Source organism: Bombina bombina, chromosome 6 (genome assembly GCF_027579735.1).
Source record: "Bombina bombina isolate aBomBom1 chromosome 6, aBomBom1.pri, whole genome shotgun sequence".
NCBI lineage: Eukaryota > Metazoa > Chordata > Amphibia > Anura > Bombinatoridae > Bombina > Bombina bombina.
Window position 1 is genome coordinate 601,172,404 of NC_069504.1, and position 18,771 is coordinate 601,191,174.

Here is an 18,771-nt window from a genome sequence, read left to right on the forward strand (position 1 = left end):
TGGCATTTTACTGAAGGGACACTAAAATGTTTCTTTGTCCAGAAATTTAGAAATTCTTCCCATCACCCCTACTTTTAGCCCACATATACCAGACAGATATATAGACAGCAACTGCTCATTGAGGGCCTGATATTCAAAATCTCACTGGCATTGAGAGAAATCATGCAAAATCTTTGGGATTTTTTTTAGACCTTACATTGTAATGTAGGCCTCTCTCCTTCACATGCAAAACACTGCATAGTGAGATAAATAGGTTTCAAATTAAATCCGTACTGACGAGATGTCTTAAATCAGTTTACCCGAGTGGAGAGTTTTTGAATATCAGGCCTTAGAGAGCCAGTAATTGCATAGAGCAGGGACGTGCACTCATATGCCATAGAGAGAATTCAGGTGTATACTCAGTGATCTCACATACATGTATATCTTAAATACTTTATTAAAAGCTGTGAATATTACTAACTGTCCATACAAAATACTAAATATATACATGAATTTTAAACATTTATGTATCAAATACTTTATTACATGAATTTAAAAAAATGAAAGAAAATTTGCATATATATATATATATATATATATATATTCAGCATATAATATATATATACACTGTGTATATATATATATATATATATATATATATATATATATATATATATATATATAAAATAGGCTAGCAATCACTGGATTTTTATATATATATATATATATATATATATATATATATATATATATATATATATATATATATATATGTACTTCTTGATTATCTTTGCTAATATTTAAAGTGCACCCTGGATGCTGTTTTGTAATAGTGAGTGTGGAATCCACTGGGGACTATATATATATATATATATATATATATATTCATAGAAAAAAAATGAAATACAGTGTACCCAAATCATATAAAAGAGTCTGCAGCCCATATAGGGGCTGGTTAAGAATGTGGGTAAGAACATTGCTGCTGAAACAAAACATATACTGTAAAACCTCCCCTAAATATGTTCTAGTGCAGTTCACTAAGTACCAAGTACAATAATAACGGTCTTTCATAAAAAATAAAAAAATAAAACTTGAAGAACTTTTTCTAGACTCTGGTTTTCTGAGCGGAGTTGTCTTATAATATCAAGCTAAAAACTAATAATTATAGAACAAATAACTTAGCTGATTGCCCAATAAGGAAAAGAGCAAGATAAGGGATGGGAAAGAATTTGAGAGGAGTTGCACATTGATGTAAACATGTGTATTATTTGTACATTTAATTAAACAGCTTGAAAATATTTATTACTGCTATTAAAGGGACATGAAACCCAATTTTTTTCTTTCATGATTTAAAAATAGTATACAATTGTATACAACTTTCTTATTTGCTTCTATTATCTAATTTGCTTTCTTGATATCATTTGTTGAAAAGCATATCTAGATAGGCTCAGTAGCTGCTAGTTGGTGGCTGCATGTAGATGCCTCGTGTGATTGCCATTTCTTCAACAAATGATATCTAAAGAATAAAGCAAATTAGATAATAGAAGTAAATTGGAATGTTGTTTAAAATTGTATTCTCTATCTGAATCGTGAAAGAAAAATTTTGGGTTTCATGTCCCTTTAACATTCTTATCTTGCAGTTGTCTCTGATCTTTGATTTCCATGGTGCTGCTGTCGTTTTTCAGCCTGCAGGTGGCACTGAAGTGCTGTTCTGTGATTTAAACTTGAAAACCGATAATTAATTCCTGGCTTGGAAAAAATACTGTAATGTTTTGACAGATTTCAATGCAAGAGTCTGAAGTGGAAATAGACATGGTAAGTCCTGTTGCATCACAGAATTGCTCAAAGATGAAAAACATGTATGCAGGATATTCCCTTGGGGTTGGCAAGTGCTATCCAGGAGAAGTTTCTGATCCTCCTTCTCAGTTGTCTGTTACAGTATTTGTATAGTGGTTCTTCTGGCTCAGTTTGATGGTGACTGTTTTAACCTCTGTATATTCTGCCAAAGCATATTCACCTCTGTTAAAGCAATGGTTAGATGTGGCACACGTTAGAAAGAACAAATTAAAATATCTGGATTTTTTTGTTTTAGTTACAAAAAAGTGAATTATGGGAATTTTGATTTCTAAAATATATGCATAAACTAAACGTAAAAGATATATTTTTAAAAGCAGCAAAAGTCGTAACAGTGAAAATTAAAACATATATGAGTGCTTTTCAGTTATCCACAAAAGCATTTTTCTAATATAATTATCTTAGCAAAATACTTTTAGTAAAATATATTTATGTATCAGTGCATATGTACATATGGTGCACTTGTGCAGTGCACCCAAATTCAAACACAGAGCCTACTTTTGAATCATGTCAGCAACCCCATTGGCTTTTAATGCAGTGCAGTCTTTTAATGCAATTGCCTACATATACCGTGATGCATTATAACTTTTAATAGAAGTATTTTGCTTTGGTGTGAAGTGATACATGCTTTTGGACTAACAATTATGTAGTGATCACAATTCTAGGTTGTCTCATTATTTGTGAACTCTTCCCCAGGCGACCACCCTTAGACTAAAAACAAACAATATATATTAGTGCAAACACTGTGTCAAAAATTATTTTGAATGCACACTCCACTGTGTTCAAAACTTGAAAGGATATAGTCCCTTAAAACTGATATCTTCCAATCCAGTGTTAGATTGCAGACTTCAATGAAAGAGAAATAGTATATAGTGAAGTTCTGTATCATATAGGCAATACCAGGATGAGGGACAACCTTACTCAAATGGAAGAGAGCTATAACTGAGCTCCCAGGTAAGACAGCGTGTGGTTATACCAATAGATTCTGTCCTTGTATCAACGCTACAACGTAAGTTTCTCCTTGAAAAAGCAGTTGACATGGAGGGATGTACATTGGATCATTGATACAAGGACTGACACGTTACAGGAGGCAGGATTTTACAAGCTGTATTTTTCATGCCGGTGTTCTAAAATTTTCCTCGAAAAACTGTGTCATGATATAAAAACAATTTATTGTTTAAAAACAATGTTGCACAAACAAGGGTTTGTGGGACTTGTATACTCCAAAGCAAGTTCTACGGTGAAGTTTTACCATACACACAGGGCACTAAACCGACCTTGAAACTGGTGTTTTCTTCCTAATGGGAAAGAGTCCACAGCCGCATTCATTACTTATGGGACAATAAGAACCTGGCCATCAGGAGAAGGCAAAGACCCGCCAGCCAAAAGGCATAAATACTCCTCCAACTTCCCTCATCCCCCAGTCATTCTTTGCCTTTCGTCCCAGGAGGTTGGCAGAGATGTGTCAGAAGTTTTCTTTAAAATTATTTTACTTTTATTTTATTTTCATATGTCTCTTATGAAGGGTGCTACCCTTCGACATGGGACGGGAGTTTTAAATAGTCCTGTCAGTCTCTCGTGGAGGGCCTGGGAGTGAAAGCGAGAGTCCGGAGATGCAGTGGGAGCTTCCCCTGCGACACCATCCCGACTCGTATTCACAACTCTGTTTTCAGCACTTGGCGTTGCCGAACTTCGCTTTGCTACATGCTGTCTTCTCTCAAGTCCACGACGGAGGCGATGCTACTATTCGTCACACTTGAAGGGCCGTGTTCCTGGTCCACGGCATAGATTCCGGTAAGATTGTTTCATTTTATTCCGTTATCTGTAATGTGATTATTATGATAGTCAAGTACGGGCCTCGCTGAGGCACCTTTTGCTCCAATCTGGGAATCACGGGATAATTCCTCCTTAGGATGGATAGTGAACGGGTAACGGTTTATTTTTTTAGCATGTTTCTTATGTGATTCAACCTGCTTGTGTATGTGCATAGGGGCTCTGTGGCCGAGACACATGCCTATGTGGCACATATTGGCTTGTTCTTTCAGTTGTGGTTTACACGGCCTGGAACTATACCTTCGGGTTATGCCTATTTTATTCAGACTTGCTTTACTTTTTCTGTGGGCCTGGTTTTTGCTGCCCTGGGGGCGTGCTTTTTGGAATTTTGCCGGGCTTCTGGTGGCCGGGCGCGTTTCTACGCTTGGGTGGAGCTTCTTCCCCTTCCGCATTCCTGATTATGTGGCGACGAAGGAAGGACTTTGCTCCACTGAGGTCTGGTCATAGGAGGTGGTGAGTGCCCCCAGCCATTGGTGTCAGGTGCCAGTCGCTTTTTTCCAATATCTGTTTATCTTGTACAGTCTTAAGCCATGGAAGATTCCAATGCCGGGACTATTTTTATATCCTATTCCGAATCATCCTCTGATGAGGATTGTAATTCTTAGAGGCCCTCGGATGAGGACCGTAATTTGGCCCTGTTATCGCAAGTCTGCCAATCTTGTCTCTCGTGCCTGGATAGTTTTCCGGGTCCCTCGGGCTTGGGGGACCCTGGGCGTTCAGCCTCTGGGGGCTCTACTCCTCAGGAGGTGCCTTCCCACTCGCATACTCCTTTTCCTTTTGAGGTCCCCAATGTTACTGATCCCTCAGCGCAGGGTGGATTGTTTCCCCCGGAGTTGGCGGGGAATTTGCTTTCTAATATTTTAATGGCGCTCGTTCGATTGCAGGGCCCTGAAGTTTCCTTGCAGTTATGTGCCTGTCTGCCTATTCCGGGCGTTCAGACCGTGAATGGCACTATAATATTCCCCCCGGGGGTGTTTGTCCCCCCTTGCTGTTCATTTCGTTATAGGATTGTGCGGCTGCGTGTCCTATTAAGACGAACTTTTGATTTACTGTATTGGTGGATCATTTCCTTTATGGTCCATCTCGGTTCTCACAAGGTTCTTTGAGATAGGCTAGTGAGGATGTGTCTCTCTCCGGTTGGTCTACTGTGAGCTTTCTAAGTCTTTTTTTCTGGAGGTTACGGTTTCCGTATGGCAGGTCCTGCGGAAGCATAGTTCTTTCTTGGCGGATGCCCTTGTTTTTTCCTTTATCTGGTTCGGATTACTTTTCTTTCTGTTTTCCCTATGGGGTTTCTGGGATTGCTTGATTCAAGTTCTTCTATGGAAGTTGTTCCCCGGATTTTTTCCGGAGTTTTGAGTGTGACTTGTTACTTGTTAGTGACGCATGTTGAGCATGGCTGGTATGGGGACCTACTGCTTGTTGAGCTATTTGTTTTAAAAAACAAAACAAAAAACACACTATTCTTCTGGACCTTTGGGTCTGGATGTCGGAAGCGCTTGGGCTGGTCCGTGTCAGTCCGCACTCAACGTTGGGACGGGTGGTGTCCTTACTGTGTGGAGCGGTTATGCTCTTTTGAGCTACTGTTGATGGTTCTCCTTGAGTCTTTGCCATTGTGTAGTTTAGGCTATTGTGCGGAGGTGGCCAATGTACTCTACCTCGGCCCCTGGGAGCTTTTAGGCTCTGATGGGATTTTGGATGTCACTGGTGTCCTGGTCGTCTTTATTGCCCCTTGGGCGTTTGGGCCTGTGATGGGCTTGGTTCTTGAAGTCCTGTACCTCGGGACTACTGGTTAAGGGTTTTTCCCTAATGGACTCATGCTATGGATGTGGTTGGCAGTATCTATTGTGTCATCTTGGATTTGATTTGAGGTTTCCTTTCCTCATTGAGATAGTCTGCCGCTGGTCGGCTTGGGACATGTTGCCTTGAGAGTTGACTTATGGAAGTCTGGTTTCCTCCTTTATGATTCCATCGTGGATCTCGGGGGAGTGTCTTGGGTTTGGAGCAGTCTAGCTCTTTGTCCTATCTGTATGTTCCTGTTATGCCCCTAGGATTTGGGATTGAGTCAGGACGGGTCCTTTTAGGGAGTTTAGGGTAATTTTGTTTTGATACCTTGGTGGAGGATGGGCTCTGGGCCTTCTTGTAAGGGGGTTCCTTTTTCCCATTCCTCTTTCACGTCTAGGACTAGTTCTAGCTTGGTTTGTCATCTTTTCCCCATTGTCTCTGCCTTCTGCCGACTTATTCACGGCGCATGAGTTGGACTTTTTGGTTTCCTTGTTGCTTGTGTTAAGGGGGCTCGAGCAGTTGCTCTCAGTCTTGGCCCTTTTGTTGTGTTCTGGGAGGTCTGGTTTCCTTTCAGTTCTAGAAATTTCGCTTGTCATTCAACACTTTAGGTATTCTGTGCCTGTGCAATCATTTGTTGATTGGTTGGGTGTCTCGGGGACACATGTTCCCTGTCTTGCGATTTTTCCTGAGGGACTCTTGTCTCTTGTGGATCAGCTTCGCTGCCGAGTAAGCGGAAGCTTGTCTGTCTAGCAGGTTGCAGTTCCTGAGTTTGTACTCAGCTGCAATTAATTGCTATTTTCTATCTGATTCCTGCGGGCTTGCCCTTAGGGGTTGTGTACTCAGGTTTCAGGTTTTTTTTCCCGGGGTCTGGTCGCTTTTCTCAAGCGTGCCAGGTGGTCCTTTCCTTACTTTTGTGTAAGGGATGGTTTCTATTGGTTAACTAATTTGACCTACGGTTAGTTTTACTACCCAGCTTGCGGAGGTTTGCTGTTGTTCCCTCGGGGGAAGTTGGATCCTTGGGATATCCTTGCTCAGGAAGGATGTTCTGCTGTTCTGGGGTCTAAAGGGGTGTAGTGTTGGTCTGCAATGTTTCAGTTGCGCAGGAGCGGGATGTTTCGTATCCATTTTCGGATGGGGGCTCTGCTTATTTTTGCGCCACTGGTTTTTATCATCCTTGTCACTCTCCTGAGTTTTTTTCTCTGGCTACGGAAATTTTTCCTTGCTTGTGAGACTTCCTCAGTCTCTTGTGGACTGGGGTGTGGGACTCGGTCTGTTTCACCTGCTCTCTGGGGTGAGGGTTTTTCCTTCACGTCCTTGTTTATTTGGTGACATGTGTCCACATTGTCTCGCTGTTTTGGCATTTGCTGGTTTTGAGATTTGTTTGTTTCTCTTCTGGTCCCTTCCGGACTCTTCATATAGTCTATTCGGGCGTAGCCTACTGAGTGGCTTAGGGTTGTCTCCTTCTCACCCTAGGCGGTGTTCCTTTCTTCTGGCTTGTATCTTCCCTCTGGGAATTTTTAATCAGGGTCCCTAGCTTGGTTGAGGGGCTGTGGCGGGGTTGTTGCCCCTGGCAGATGTTGTCCTGGAGGTGGGTGCTCTCGGTGGGCCCACTCGTGGTTCTATTTAGGTTCCTTGGACTGTTGGTAGATTTGTGTCTCTGGGACCGCTTTTTGCAAAATGTTTTTCGTTCCCTGTTATGGACGAACTGGGACTTTGTGTTTCTTGGGAAGCTGTTTTTAGGTGGGTGCTTTTATTGGTCCGCCTCTTACTCTCCCATTTTGGCATTCTGTGTCCTCTTTGGCTTGGGTATAAATTTCCCATAAGTAATGAATGTGACTGTGGACTCTTTCCCATTAGGAAGAAAAACATAAATTATGCTTACCTGATAATTTCTTTTTCTTCCGTGGGAAAGAGTCCACAGCTCCCCGCCCGTTTTTTTGAGGTGTTTTTATCTTCTGGCACCCTTTCACATTGATGCTTCTTCCACTGTTCCTTATTTCTCGGCTGAATGACTGGGGGATGGGGGAAGTGGGAGGAGTATTTATGCCTTTTGGCTGGTGGGTCTTTGCCTCCCCCTGGTGGCCAGGGTCTTATTTTCCCATAAGTAATGAATGCGGCTGTGGACTCTTTCCCACGGAAGAAAAGTAAATTATCAGGTAAGCATAATTTATGTTTTTTTTCCTCGACCCATAAGAATGCTGGACCGCATTACTTCTGGTGACGTAGAATCAGCTGTTTGTCCGCAAATTCCTTTACTACGCATGCGCTCCACTGCTTCACTGCATTGTCCAGCACGTCACCACATTTCAATCAACTTGGTCCAGCATTCTTATGGGGCAGAGAACAAGTCTGACCAAAAATGGAATCACTGCGCATGCGCTACACCACAGAACCTAATCTCTAACCACACATATATACAGTGCTTCTGCCTAGGGGGTTGAAGGGGGGCACCCGCCCATCCTCTGGCATCCACCCCAAGTGAACCTTGGGGAATGAGGCCCCCCCTTGAATCCCCCAGGCAGAGGCATAAAAGATAGGGAAGATGGGTGAATTACAGTGCACCATATATATGTTTGATGCATTGACTCGATGGAGCACATGCGCTCTGAGGAGATTTGCAGTCAGACGGCTGAGTGGTGTCACCGGAAGTGATACAATTCAGCATTCTTATGGGTCAAGGGAAATTTTAGAACACAGGTTCCAAGATCGGCTTAGTGCTGTGTGTGTATGGTACAACTTCACCGTAGAACTTGCTTTGGAGTATACAAGTCCCACAAACCCTCATTAGTGTAACCTTGTTTTTAAACAATAAATTGTTTTTATATCAAGACACAGTTGTTGTCCATTGTGTTTTGCCACAGAATCTATTGGTATAACCATATGCTGCCTCCACGTGAGTAAGGTTCTCCCTCATCCTGGTATTGCCTATAATGATACAGAACTAACACAGGATTGGAAGATATCAGTTTAAAGGGACTATATCCTTTCGAGTTTTTGACACATTGTTTGGACTAATATATATTGTTTGTTTTTTGCTTTATTGTATTATTTTATTAGCAACACAGTCATTTTGTTTGTATATTGTTATTGACCACTCTTAGACTGTTCCCTACTGCAAATAACAAAACCATGGCTCCAAATCTTCAATCCAAATTTAATGGGGAAGAGGTTAATTTCATTCTTAATATAAGGTGAGTCCACGGCTTATTCCTTGCTGTTGGGAAATACTGAACCTGGCTACCAGGAGGAGGCAAAGACACCCCAGCCAAAGGCTTAAATACCTCTCCCACTTCCCCTATCCCCCAGTCATTCTTTGCCTTTCGTAACAGGAGGATGGCAGAGAAGTGTCAGAAGATTTCGGAGTTGTTCCTCAGGAGGGATATATGCCTTTCATTATGGAACTGGAGTTTTAAGTAGTCTTGTCAGCCTCTCAGTGAGAGCACTGACGAAAGTTAGAGTCTGGAGTTGCAGGGAGAGTCTTTCTGCAAACCCATCCAGACTGCCTGCTAACAGCTCCTTAAGCAACCAGTGTTGACGAGTTTCACTGTCTGCTTTCTTCACTCAAGTCCATCTCAGAAACGATGCTACGACTGTCACACTTGAGAGGCTGTGTTTCTGTTCCACAGCACGGATTCTGGTAAGATCGTTTCAATTTTTACTTATGTTGAAATTGCTGAAGACAGGGTCACAGTGTGACTCCTTTTATCTTTACAGAATCGTGGGTTAATATCTCCTAAGGGAGGTTATTAAACAGTAGGGATTAATCAAATGTGTTCTTTGATTTATGCTGCTTTATGTGTGAGATTTATTTTGGGCTCATAGACTGTTGTTATGCGGTAACGGAACATACAGGTATTTTACTTTCATTTATAACGCTGCGCAGCTTGTAGCTTTGCTTGCTTTTTCTCATAGCAGGGGCAGTCCTGCATTGTGCAGCACATGACCGGATCACACTTTCGTTTTCTCTTTCCTGACCGAGCTAGCTGTCGGAGAGGTCGCTTCTTCTCTGGTTGCCTAGGTCTAGGAGGTGGTGAGTGCCCCAGTCATTGGGGGTATAAAGGTGCCGTTTTTGTGAGAAATAAAAAGTGCATTTATTTGTATCCTACTATTGTTAACGCAAGCTATGGAGGATCTTGATATGCTTGAGGGTACTCCCTCTACTCCTAATAGTAATACCTGTCTATATTGTGAGGAGGCCTTGGTGTGCCCACCCTCTCAACTATGTTCCATATGCATCAACAAGGTTATTATGTCTAAGAAGGTTAACCTGGTGTTCCATTTGGATAAGGCTGTTCTATGTACTAAGTTAGGATTTCTCCCTAAAGTTGTGTCAGACCACAACATCAATCAAGAGATTGTGGTCCCTTCTTTGTGTCCTAATCCTTCTTCTTCAAAGGAATGTTTACTTCATAATTTGGACGTGGTTCATGCTTTGAAGTTTTATCTTCCAGCTACTAAGGATTTTAGACAAACTTCTTCCTTGTTTGTGGCATATTCTGGGCAGCGTAAGGGTCAGAAGGTCTCTTCGACTTCCTTATCCTTTTGGTTGAGGAGTCTTATCCGCTTAGCCTATGAAACAGCGGGACATAGACCTCCTCAGAGAATTACAGCTCATTCTACTAGAGCAGTGGCTTTCTCTTGGGCCTTTAAGAACGATCAGATTTTTAAGGCGGCAACCTGGTCTTCCTTACACACTTTTTCTAAATTCTACTAGTTTGCTGTTTTTGTTTCAGCTAAAGCAGCCTTCAGGAGAAAGGTTTTGCAGGCTATAGTGCTCTCAGATTAGGGTGTGCCCCTTTTTTTGTCCCTCCCGTTATCATTCAGTGTCCTCTAGAGCTTGGGTATAAGTTTCCCAATAGTAAGGAATGAAGTCGTGGACTCTCCTTATAGTAAGAAGGAAAACATAAATTATGCTTACCAGATAATTTCATTTCCTTCTCTATAAGGAGAGTCCAGGGCTCCCGCCCGTGAATCTCCGATGGGCCCCTAAATTTTGTGTTTTCTTCTGGCACCTTTTATACCCTGATATTTCTCCTACTGTTCCTTGTTCCCTCGGCAGAATGACTGTGGGATAGGGGAAGTGGGAGAGGTATTTAAGCCTTTGAGGCCCATTTATCAAGCTCCGTATGGAGCTTGAGGGCCCGTGTTTCTGGCGAGTCTTCAGACTCGCCAGAAACAGCAGTTATGAAGCAGCAGTTATGAAGCGCTGCTCCATAACCCTGTCCGCCTGCTCTGATGAGAGGGACAGAGATCACCACAACACCCCCCTGCTGGCGGCCAATTGGGGGCGGCGTTGCACCAGCAGCTCTTGTGAGCTGCTGGTGCAATGCTGAATACGGAGAGTGTATTGCTCTCCGGATTCAGCGTTGTCTGTCGGACCTGATCCGCAGCCTCTTTGGCTGGGGTGTCTTTGCCTCCTCCTAGTGGCTAGTTTCTGTATTTCCCACAAGTAAGGAATGAAGCATACAGAAGGAAATGGAATTATCTGGTAAGCATAATTTATGTTTTTATAGGGCATACATAATATACATTAGAACAGAGGAGAAATAATATAATATAATGGATACATATGAACAGAGAAAACGTAGAAAAAGTTGCAAACAGTGAATCGTATCGAAAGTTAAAGATGGAGGGGGTGTCAGTAGTCATGGAAAAAAGAGGGTACAGAACAAAGAAGATATAATAATAATATAGAAGTACAAGTACTAGGACGCCAGGTTCGGATTAGCATTTTTTTAAGAAAAAAAAACAACAACAATATTTTAACACCCTGCAATATCTTGGCACATTTTCTTCTAACGTTTATATGGTTTAAATGATACAAAAAGCACTGCTTACAGTTCTCTGCCATTTCCTGACATTTTGAAGCCTCCAAAAGGTGTTTGCGCATGTAGAGCATTGTAACAGTTAATCCTGAAAAAAGAGAAATATTAATTACATTTATCTTTCTGCAACATATTAACTGAAGGTAAATCTAGAAAAATGTTAGTTAAAGTGGATACAGAAATAAATGACACATTAAAAGGACGGTAAAGTCAAAATGAAACATCCATGATTCAGACAGAACATGCAATTTTAACCTATAGTCTAATTTCCTCTGTATCCTCTGTTGAAAAGCATACCTAGGTAGGCCCAGGAGCAGCAATGCACTACTTTGATCTAGATGCTTATTGGTGGCTGCACATATATCATACTTGTCATTGGCTTACCCAATGTGTTCATCTAGTTCCCAGGAGTGCATTGTTACTTTTTTTAAAGAAAGGATACCAAGAAAACAAAACAAATTTGGTAATAAAAGTAAAATGGCGGGGGGCGGAGCTGAACGCTAAAGGGATAGGTCGCACAGAGCAAGCGCTCCTGCAAACATTTTCAGATTTTAGGGCTTTTCACATAAAATAAGTATACTATTTTAAGATTATACCTAATGTAAAGGAAGAAGCCGGACCATAACATGCTCTGACGAGTTTTAAAGCTCCAGCTAAGAACACGGCCATTACTTTTGCTCCTTTTTGAAGCCACGAGGCGGCCGAGCTCATAAACCTACATATCCATTGCAGAGCTTCTACTGAGTTAACGAAACCTGAAAATCAGATTATCATACCGCAATCAGGAAAACAGGCACAGTCAGTGGAGATCTGGCTGCTGGATTCCTACGGTATTGATCCGTTGTTTTCTGGAGTCGGTGGCTAATGCACATGATGGAACCCAACGCTTTGCTGCAGGAAATAGTCTCCTTGCTACGGCAATATCAAGAGGCCTTCGCAACATCGCTTACAGCAGCATGTCACTTACCTGTTACCACTCTCCCCGCCAAGACTACCAGTGATGGTACTATCGGTGAGTTCCACAAAGACAATGGTTTGAGACCACAGCAGTTGCCATCTTTTTTTCTTTCTGGACTTCCAGCCATGGAGACTCGCCAGCTCTCCTTTGATGGACTCCTCTTGTCTGGCAGCCACTGCCATCTTACCTCATGAAACTGTGGCTGGCCTGGAGCCTGCTACTTCTCGCAGCACTGATGGGAGCCTACGACCGGAGAAGTCTTTTGATCCAGTGCAGCAGCACTAAGTGGAAGCGGATTTTACACTGGATGGGATTCCTTTGAAGATGCATGTTAGTGGACTGATCGGTGTCACTGAACCGGGAATGCAGCAATCGTTCATGGCTTATTTGTCTGTTTGTGCCAATGTACTTCTGACGTTTTTTTTGTTTTGTTTGGGTTCTCTTGTCCATTACCTATTATATGGGAGGTCCCCAAATGAGGCATTGGCTAGCCTCACCACCAGACTATGTCCTTCCTCTTGCTATTTGAGTGGCAAGTTTGCCAATGTACAATTTACAATGTACAGTTTTGTGTTTACTGCCGTTTTATAGAATGTCTACATTGTTTTAGGTAGAGGTTCGTTTACTACCAAGTTAGCACATTATGTTTATAATTAGAATCTGCCGCTCCTTATAGTCACACTTTGGAATTACTGTATATTTATTTACCTTATGTAATGGTGGACATATTTTCAATTCTCCTTTGATATAATATACTTTGTAGATTGAAAATAAGGCAATGACATCACCAGTGGATCCTAAACACGGCTATTACTACTATACTTATTTCTGACCTTATTGTATGGCATTCTGTTATAAAAACCCTAGATGCCCTTTTCATAGCTGGACCATTCTATCATGGCGTATCCTGCTAACTCCTTTTTTATATTTCCCCACTGTCTTCAATATTACTACAATGGCTAGTAGCCCCTGAATATTCAAGAGACAATGCACAGGGTATCTGGAAAACTATGTATTAGAGTGAAGCATATATTGGCTTTACCTATAGTTAACTATTCCACAGTTGAATTATGACACAAACAAACACAACACCTTCTATTACTAACAGCGATATAGTTTTTAAATATGCCTGTTCTGACCTTTATATTATAGGTCTGCTGACATTCAGACATGAAAGTGCGTATTACCTATATACTGTATTAACTCATTACGGTACATATTCTGGGTCTTTGTTTGACATTCTATTCTCCAACTTACACTTCTATACACTGACAGATGTTTGTTGTACTCTGTGTTCTGCTGTGTTTAGAAGGTTTGCCTGTTATTGATCTCATATGAAATGTTTTCATAAAAAAACTGTTAAAACCCTTTGATTGAATGTTAGACGCATAATCTGCTCAATATGGCCCACCTGGAGATTGATAAGCCTCCTACTTTAGTCAAACATAATCTCTATAGTAATTTGATATTTGGAAATTATACGTACATAGATAAAGCTATTTATCCCTAATTTTAAGCTTGCAGTACTAATATGCTATGAAAAGGGTGCCTTTAGCATTGTGTCTGAGGCAACGTTCTATTTCAGTGTATATATTTACTTACTGTTTCATTTCTCCTAATAGTTACAGACATCTGTTTCTTTATACTGTATATACCTATAGCTGGCCGGTTGATGGGAGGTATCTTTGATAATCTAGATGTCTTTGGGTTTCTCTTTGAATTATTGTAAGTTATATTGCACTTTCATTTTATGGAAGCAGGTATAAATTTAGGCTGAGGTCATCTATATTTAGATTTTAGCTGGTTAATAAATGCTAGGATTCCAGATATAACAGGGAAGCTACAATGCTCTCCTTCAGCTTATTATTTTTTATTACTATCTAAATAGTGTTGTCTCACATGTATTCATGTAGACCCATATATGTATTTCTACATTACTCTCCTCTTTGTTCCACTGGTTTGCCTCAACATGAGAATATCTATTCGGAAGCTATACATTCAAAGGCTCTTGTTCCCACCTGAGAAAATGTATGATTATTCTCGCCTCCCCCTTTATATATATATAGAACTCTAGTAATATGTGATCATGCTAGAGTATTCATGCGCGGTTTCCCTCTAAACATACCGCACTCAAATTAACACTCCCTTAATTACCCAAAATCAGGTTGCTCAGGTATACTCTACTTTGACATCTTCAGTTGCTATATATAGTAGGCCACAATTTGCTATTTGCCTATTACATTTTTGGGGATTTCAAAAGATTAAAAAGCTTAACATTTTTATATTCTTTATAGCATATATATCTTGCACATTATTAAATGATTATTCTTTTTATACTACTACGTAGATTCAAGGAAATTATAGAAAATGTGAGGTTTACTATTAGTATATTGCATAAGTGTCGCAACAGATATGACTATATACTGAGGCAAGACGATTGACATGCTTCTTTTTTTTTCTTTCTCATTTATATGTATATAATTTTTGAATTGTAATTTGTCTATTTCACATTCTTAACCTCAGTAAAAATTACTTAAAAAAATAAATAAAAAAAGTAAAATGGCAAGTTGTTTAAAATGTCTTGTGCTATCTGAATCAACAAAATATTTGGGTTTCATGTTTCTTTAAGCCAGGGCCGGCTCATTATATTTTGCTGCCTGGGTTAGAGAATTAAATGACACCCCCTTCAGTAGTAACATTACTGATTAGTATATCAACCTATTAGCCTGGCTGCTGACCTTACTAAGCCTGCATACCTGCACAATTGCGCAGTAAGAGGGACGGCAGTTAAGAACTTGTCCCACCTTGAATGTCGCCCTGACTGGATCTGTGTCTTCGTGTATGATGAGGTATTGCTGCTGGGAGGCTGCGACTTTCCCCATAGAGACAGAGGGTAGGAGTGGTCTGTGCTTGACAGAGACTGACCCAGTCACTGAAATGCTGTTCCTTGTCTAGTGCTGCCTGGGTCCAGTGGACTCACTTGGTCCCATGGTTGAGCCGGCCCTGCTTTAAGCTGATTTCATCTATGCATCTGCAATACTTTAAACTAAACTGCATAATTTAAACAGCCTTATATATATATATATATATATATATATATATATATATATATATATATATATATATATATATATATATATATATATATATAAAGGCTGGGGATGATGCAGCCTGTGTCCATATGGTTAAAGGGATACTAAACCCAAAAATGTTCTTTCATGATTCAGATAGAGAATACAATTTTAAACAACATTACAATTTACTTCTATTATCTAATTTGTTTCATTCTTTAGATATCCTTTGTTGAAGAAATAGCAATGCACATGGGTGAGCCAATCAGACGAGGCATCTATGTGCAGCAACCAATCAGCAACTACTAAACCTATCTAGATATGCTTTTCCGCAAAGAATATCAAGAGAATTAAGCAAATTAGACAATAGAAGTAAATTAGAAAGTTGTTTAAAATGGCATGCTCTTTCTAAATCATGAAAGAAAAAATTTGGGTTTAATGTCCCTTTAAAGCAATTAGTATGAATTCCCCAATGGCAACTAGCACCTGGAGCTATGCTCACTAATGGCTTGGATCATATGGCTTCTGTATTTCTGTATAGTCTCCAGCTTTCTTTGTAAGAACATACACAGCTTTGAAGCATCACTTCTACATCAATAAAGGTAGATCTTTTACATTCTGACAAAAGTTGATTTTTCTGTAAACAAATATACAATTATACAATAATCTCATTTAATAAATATAACCAAACTCACTTATGTTGATGTTAATATGTGGCTCTTTAATCTGTTCTGTTCATTTATTAAACCTAGCAAACCTGGATCAATTCAATAACTTACTGCTAAATGTGCATTTCCTCTATATATTTTTTTTTTTTATAAAGATCTATGAAGACATAAACATGTTTTCTTATAGTTTTTTTCTAGTTTGATACAACATAGGTCAGGGATAGTGAAACATTTTGAGAGATTGTGCATACATTATAGATACCATTGCATCTTTTTTTTAAATCACCATTGAAGAAATATTAAACGAACAAGATAGCCAAAATTAAAATATATATTTCAAATTGGAATAGGATCATGCACCCTTATTTAAATACTGTGCCCTGCAAGGGAACAAGTGGTGATGTGTATCATGTCAGTGATTACTTCATTAGTATGAAACAAGCCATTGCTGACTCTTTGAGCAGGCATGGTGTTTGAATGCTGGTTCACGGGGAATGTGCAACATATGTGCATATGCTACTGAAATAGTTATAGCTTTTACTGGCAGCATTTTTGCTAATACATATATATTGCATACATGTTTCTATTTAAAACTGAAACCTTTTAATTTAACCATTATTTCACTTTAATTTTTTCAGAAAAATTATTTATTAAGCACTACAACTGCAGCAAGTAAAACCAAGCCGTGTGGTAGTAGTCCAGAGCTGGAGTGCCAGCAAACCTTGAGCACTCACCCCATTGGTTAACTACCCTTACTATAGAGCGACGTGTAGTTTATGCCAAAATTACTGAATAAAGTTAGAATTTTAAGGGACAGTGAACTTAAATATTTCACCACTATAATGTGTTAATAATGTCCAATTATCCGTTTCACATACTGGAGTGTATTAAATTGCTTACAAATACATCCTTTACATTTATTTTGACATTTGAAATAACTGTTTTTTCTTTTAAACTACTTCCTATACCAACAATTTCAACTGCAGTAATGGCTAAAGCAAAGCTAAATAAACAAGAGATATCAAAATAAATCAACCTCAATTTTAGGGTAGGAGAGAGCCCAGCCCTTGCATCATCTCAAAACAATTAGTTGCTGTTACTACCAGTCCTACAATGACATTGCTCACTTACCACACAGTCCCAGACTGAAGTGCAGAAGCAATGGTCAGCGCTTTGTCCAGACTCCCTGTGAATACTGCAGCTGTGAGACCGTACTCTGTGCTATTCGCTCTCCTAATCACTTCATCTATACTTTTGAATTTAAGGATGGCTTGAACAGGGCCAAAAATCTGCAGTGAGTAGAAAAAGTTAATGTTAGTAGGTGGATACCTTGAATAAAATAGTATATGATGATATAATGGATAAACTATGGAAGATAGAATTAAGAGCCATATTGTTAGCAATATATTAAAAATCATTTTGTTAGTAATTAAAGTTTACTATATCTCATTTTTATATTACATTTGTATATGTTCAAAAGATAGTTTAGTCAGGATTTAAATGCTGACTAGTAGTTTTGTTGGAATTCCTTGCTTGCTACATAGTCACTAGTAAAAATCTGCTGCTGTTAGCTACATTTTTTTAATTAGCAAAATAATTGGGTTCATTAAAGGGACGTAAAACCCACAATTGTTCTTTCATAATTTCGATAAAATTTTAAACAACTATCCAATTTTCTTCTATTACTAATATTCCTCATTCTCTTGGTATCCTTTTTATAAAAGGAGCAACAATGCATTACTGGGAGTTTGCTGAACACATTGGTAAGCCAATAATATGAGACAAATATGTGCAGCCACCAATCAGCAGCTAGGTTTCAGCTCATGAGCCTACCTAGGTATGCTTTTCAACAAAGAATGCCAAGACAACCCCAAAAAATTGATAATAGAATTAAAATTTAAAGTTGTTTAAAATTGCATACTCTCTCTTAATCATGATAGAAAATGTTTGGGGTTTCAAGTCCCTTTAAGTTTGTAAAAGAGCCCCTGAACAAGGGTGTCCTAATCCAATCCATAAAGGCTAAAAAGAGACCAACACTTCAAGATCTCCTTGTTTTGGCATAGGTATATTAATAATGTTTAGTTACTCTAATTGTAGATTGCCTGTGACCCAGCTGAGAGATTATGAAATCTTCCCCTGTTTGTACCTATGGGTGGGCTGAGTTTACACGCCAGAAGAGTTAAAGGGACACTAAACCCAAACATTTTCTTTCATAATTCAAGTAGAGAACACAATTTTAAACAACATTCCAATTTACGTCTATTATCTAATTTGTTTCATTCTTTAGATATCCTTTGTTGAAGAAATAGCAATGCACATGGGTGAGCCAATCACATGAGGCATCTATGTGCAGCAGCCAATCAGCTGTTACTTAGCCTATCTAGATATGCTTTTCACCAAAGTATATCAAGAGATTAAAGCAAATTAGATAATAGAAGTAAATTAGAAAGTTGTTTAAAATATTATGCTTTTTCTAAATCATGAATGAAAAAAATTGGGTTTTATGCCCCTTTAAGAGAAATTTACAGAAGGTTTCTGAAGTATGTATAAACAGTAATAGATTAAAGGGACACTAAACCCAATTTTGTTCTTTAACCTCTGTCATAAAACAATTGAGCAAACTGAAAGCTGTGTCCTTAAAGGGTTAATGATTCAGGTAGAGCATGTCATTTTAAGCAACTTTCTAATTTACTCCTATTAGCAATTTTTCTTCATTCTCTTGCTATCTTTATTTGAAAAGCAGGAATGTAAAGCTTAGGAGCCGGCCCATTTTAGGTTCAGCACCCTGGATAGTACTTGCT

General features: G+C 39.4%; 1 protein-coding gene across 1 annotated transcript in view; it reads right to left on the reverse strand.

Moving 5' to 3' along the window:
* Positions 1-761: 761 nt before the first annotated feature.
* Positions 762-18,771, reverse strand: part of ALDH1A3 (aldehyde dehydrogenase 1 family member A3) — a 115,427-nt gene continuing 97,417 nt past the window's right edge. The window contains exons 11-13 of the mRNA XM_053717595.1: positions 17,102-17,259; positions 11,287-11,361; positions 762-1,998 (exon numbers count right to left, since the gene is read on the reverse strand). Of these exons, the coding sequence (XP_053573570.1) occupies positions 1,902-1,998; positions 11,287-11,361; positions 17,102-17,259 (330 nt within the window). The 3' untranslated portion in view covers positions 762-1,901. The remainder of the gene's footprint in view (positions 1,999-11,286; positions 11,362-17,101; positions 17,260-18,771) is intronic.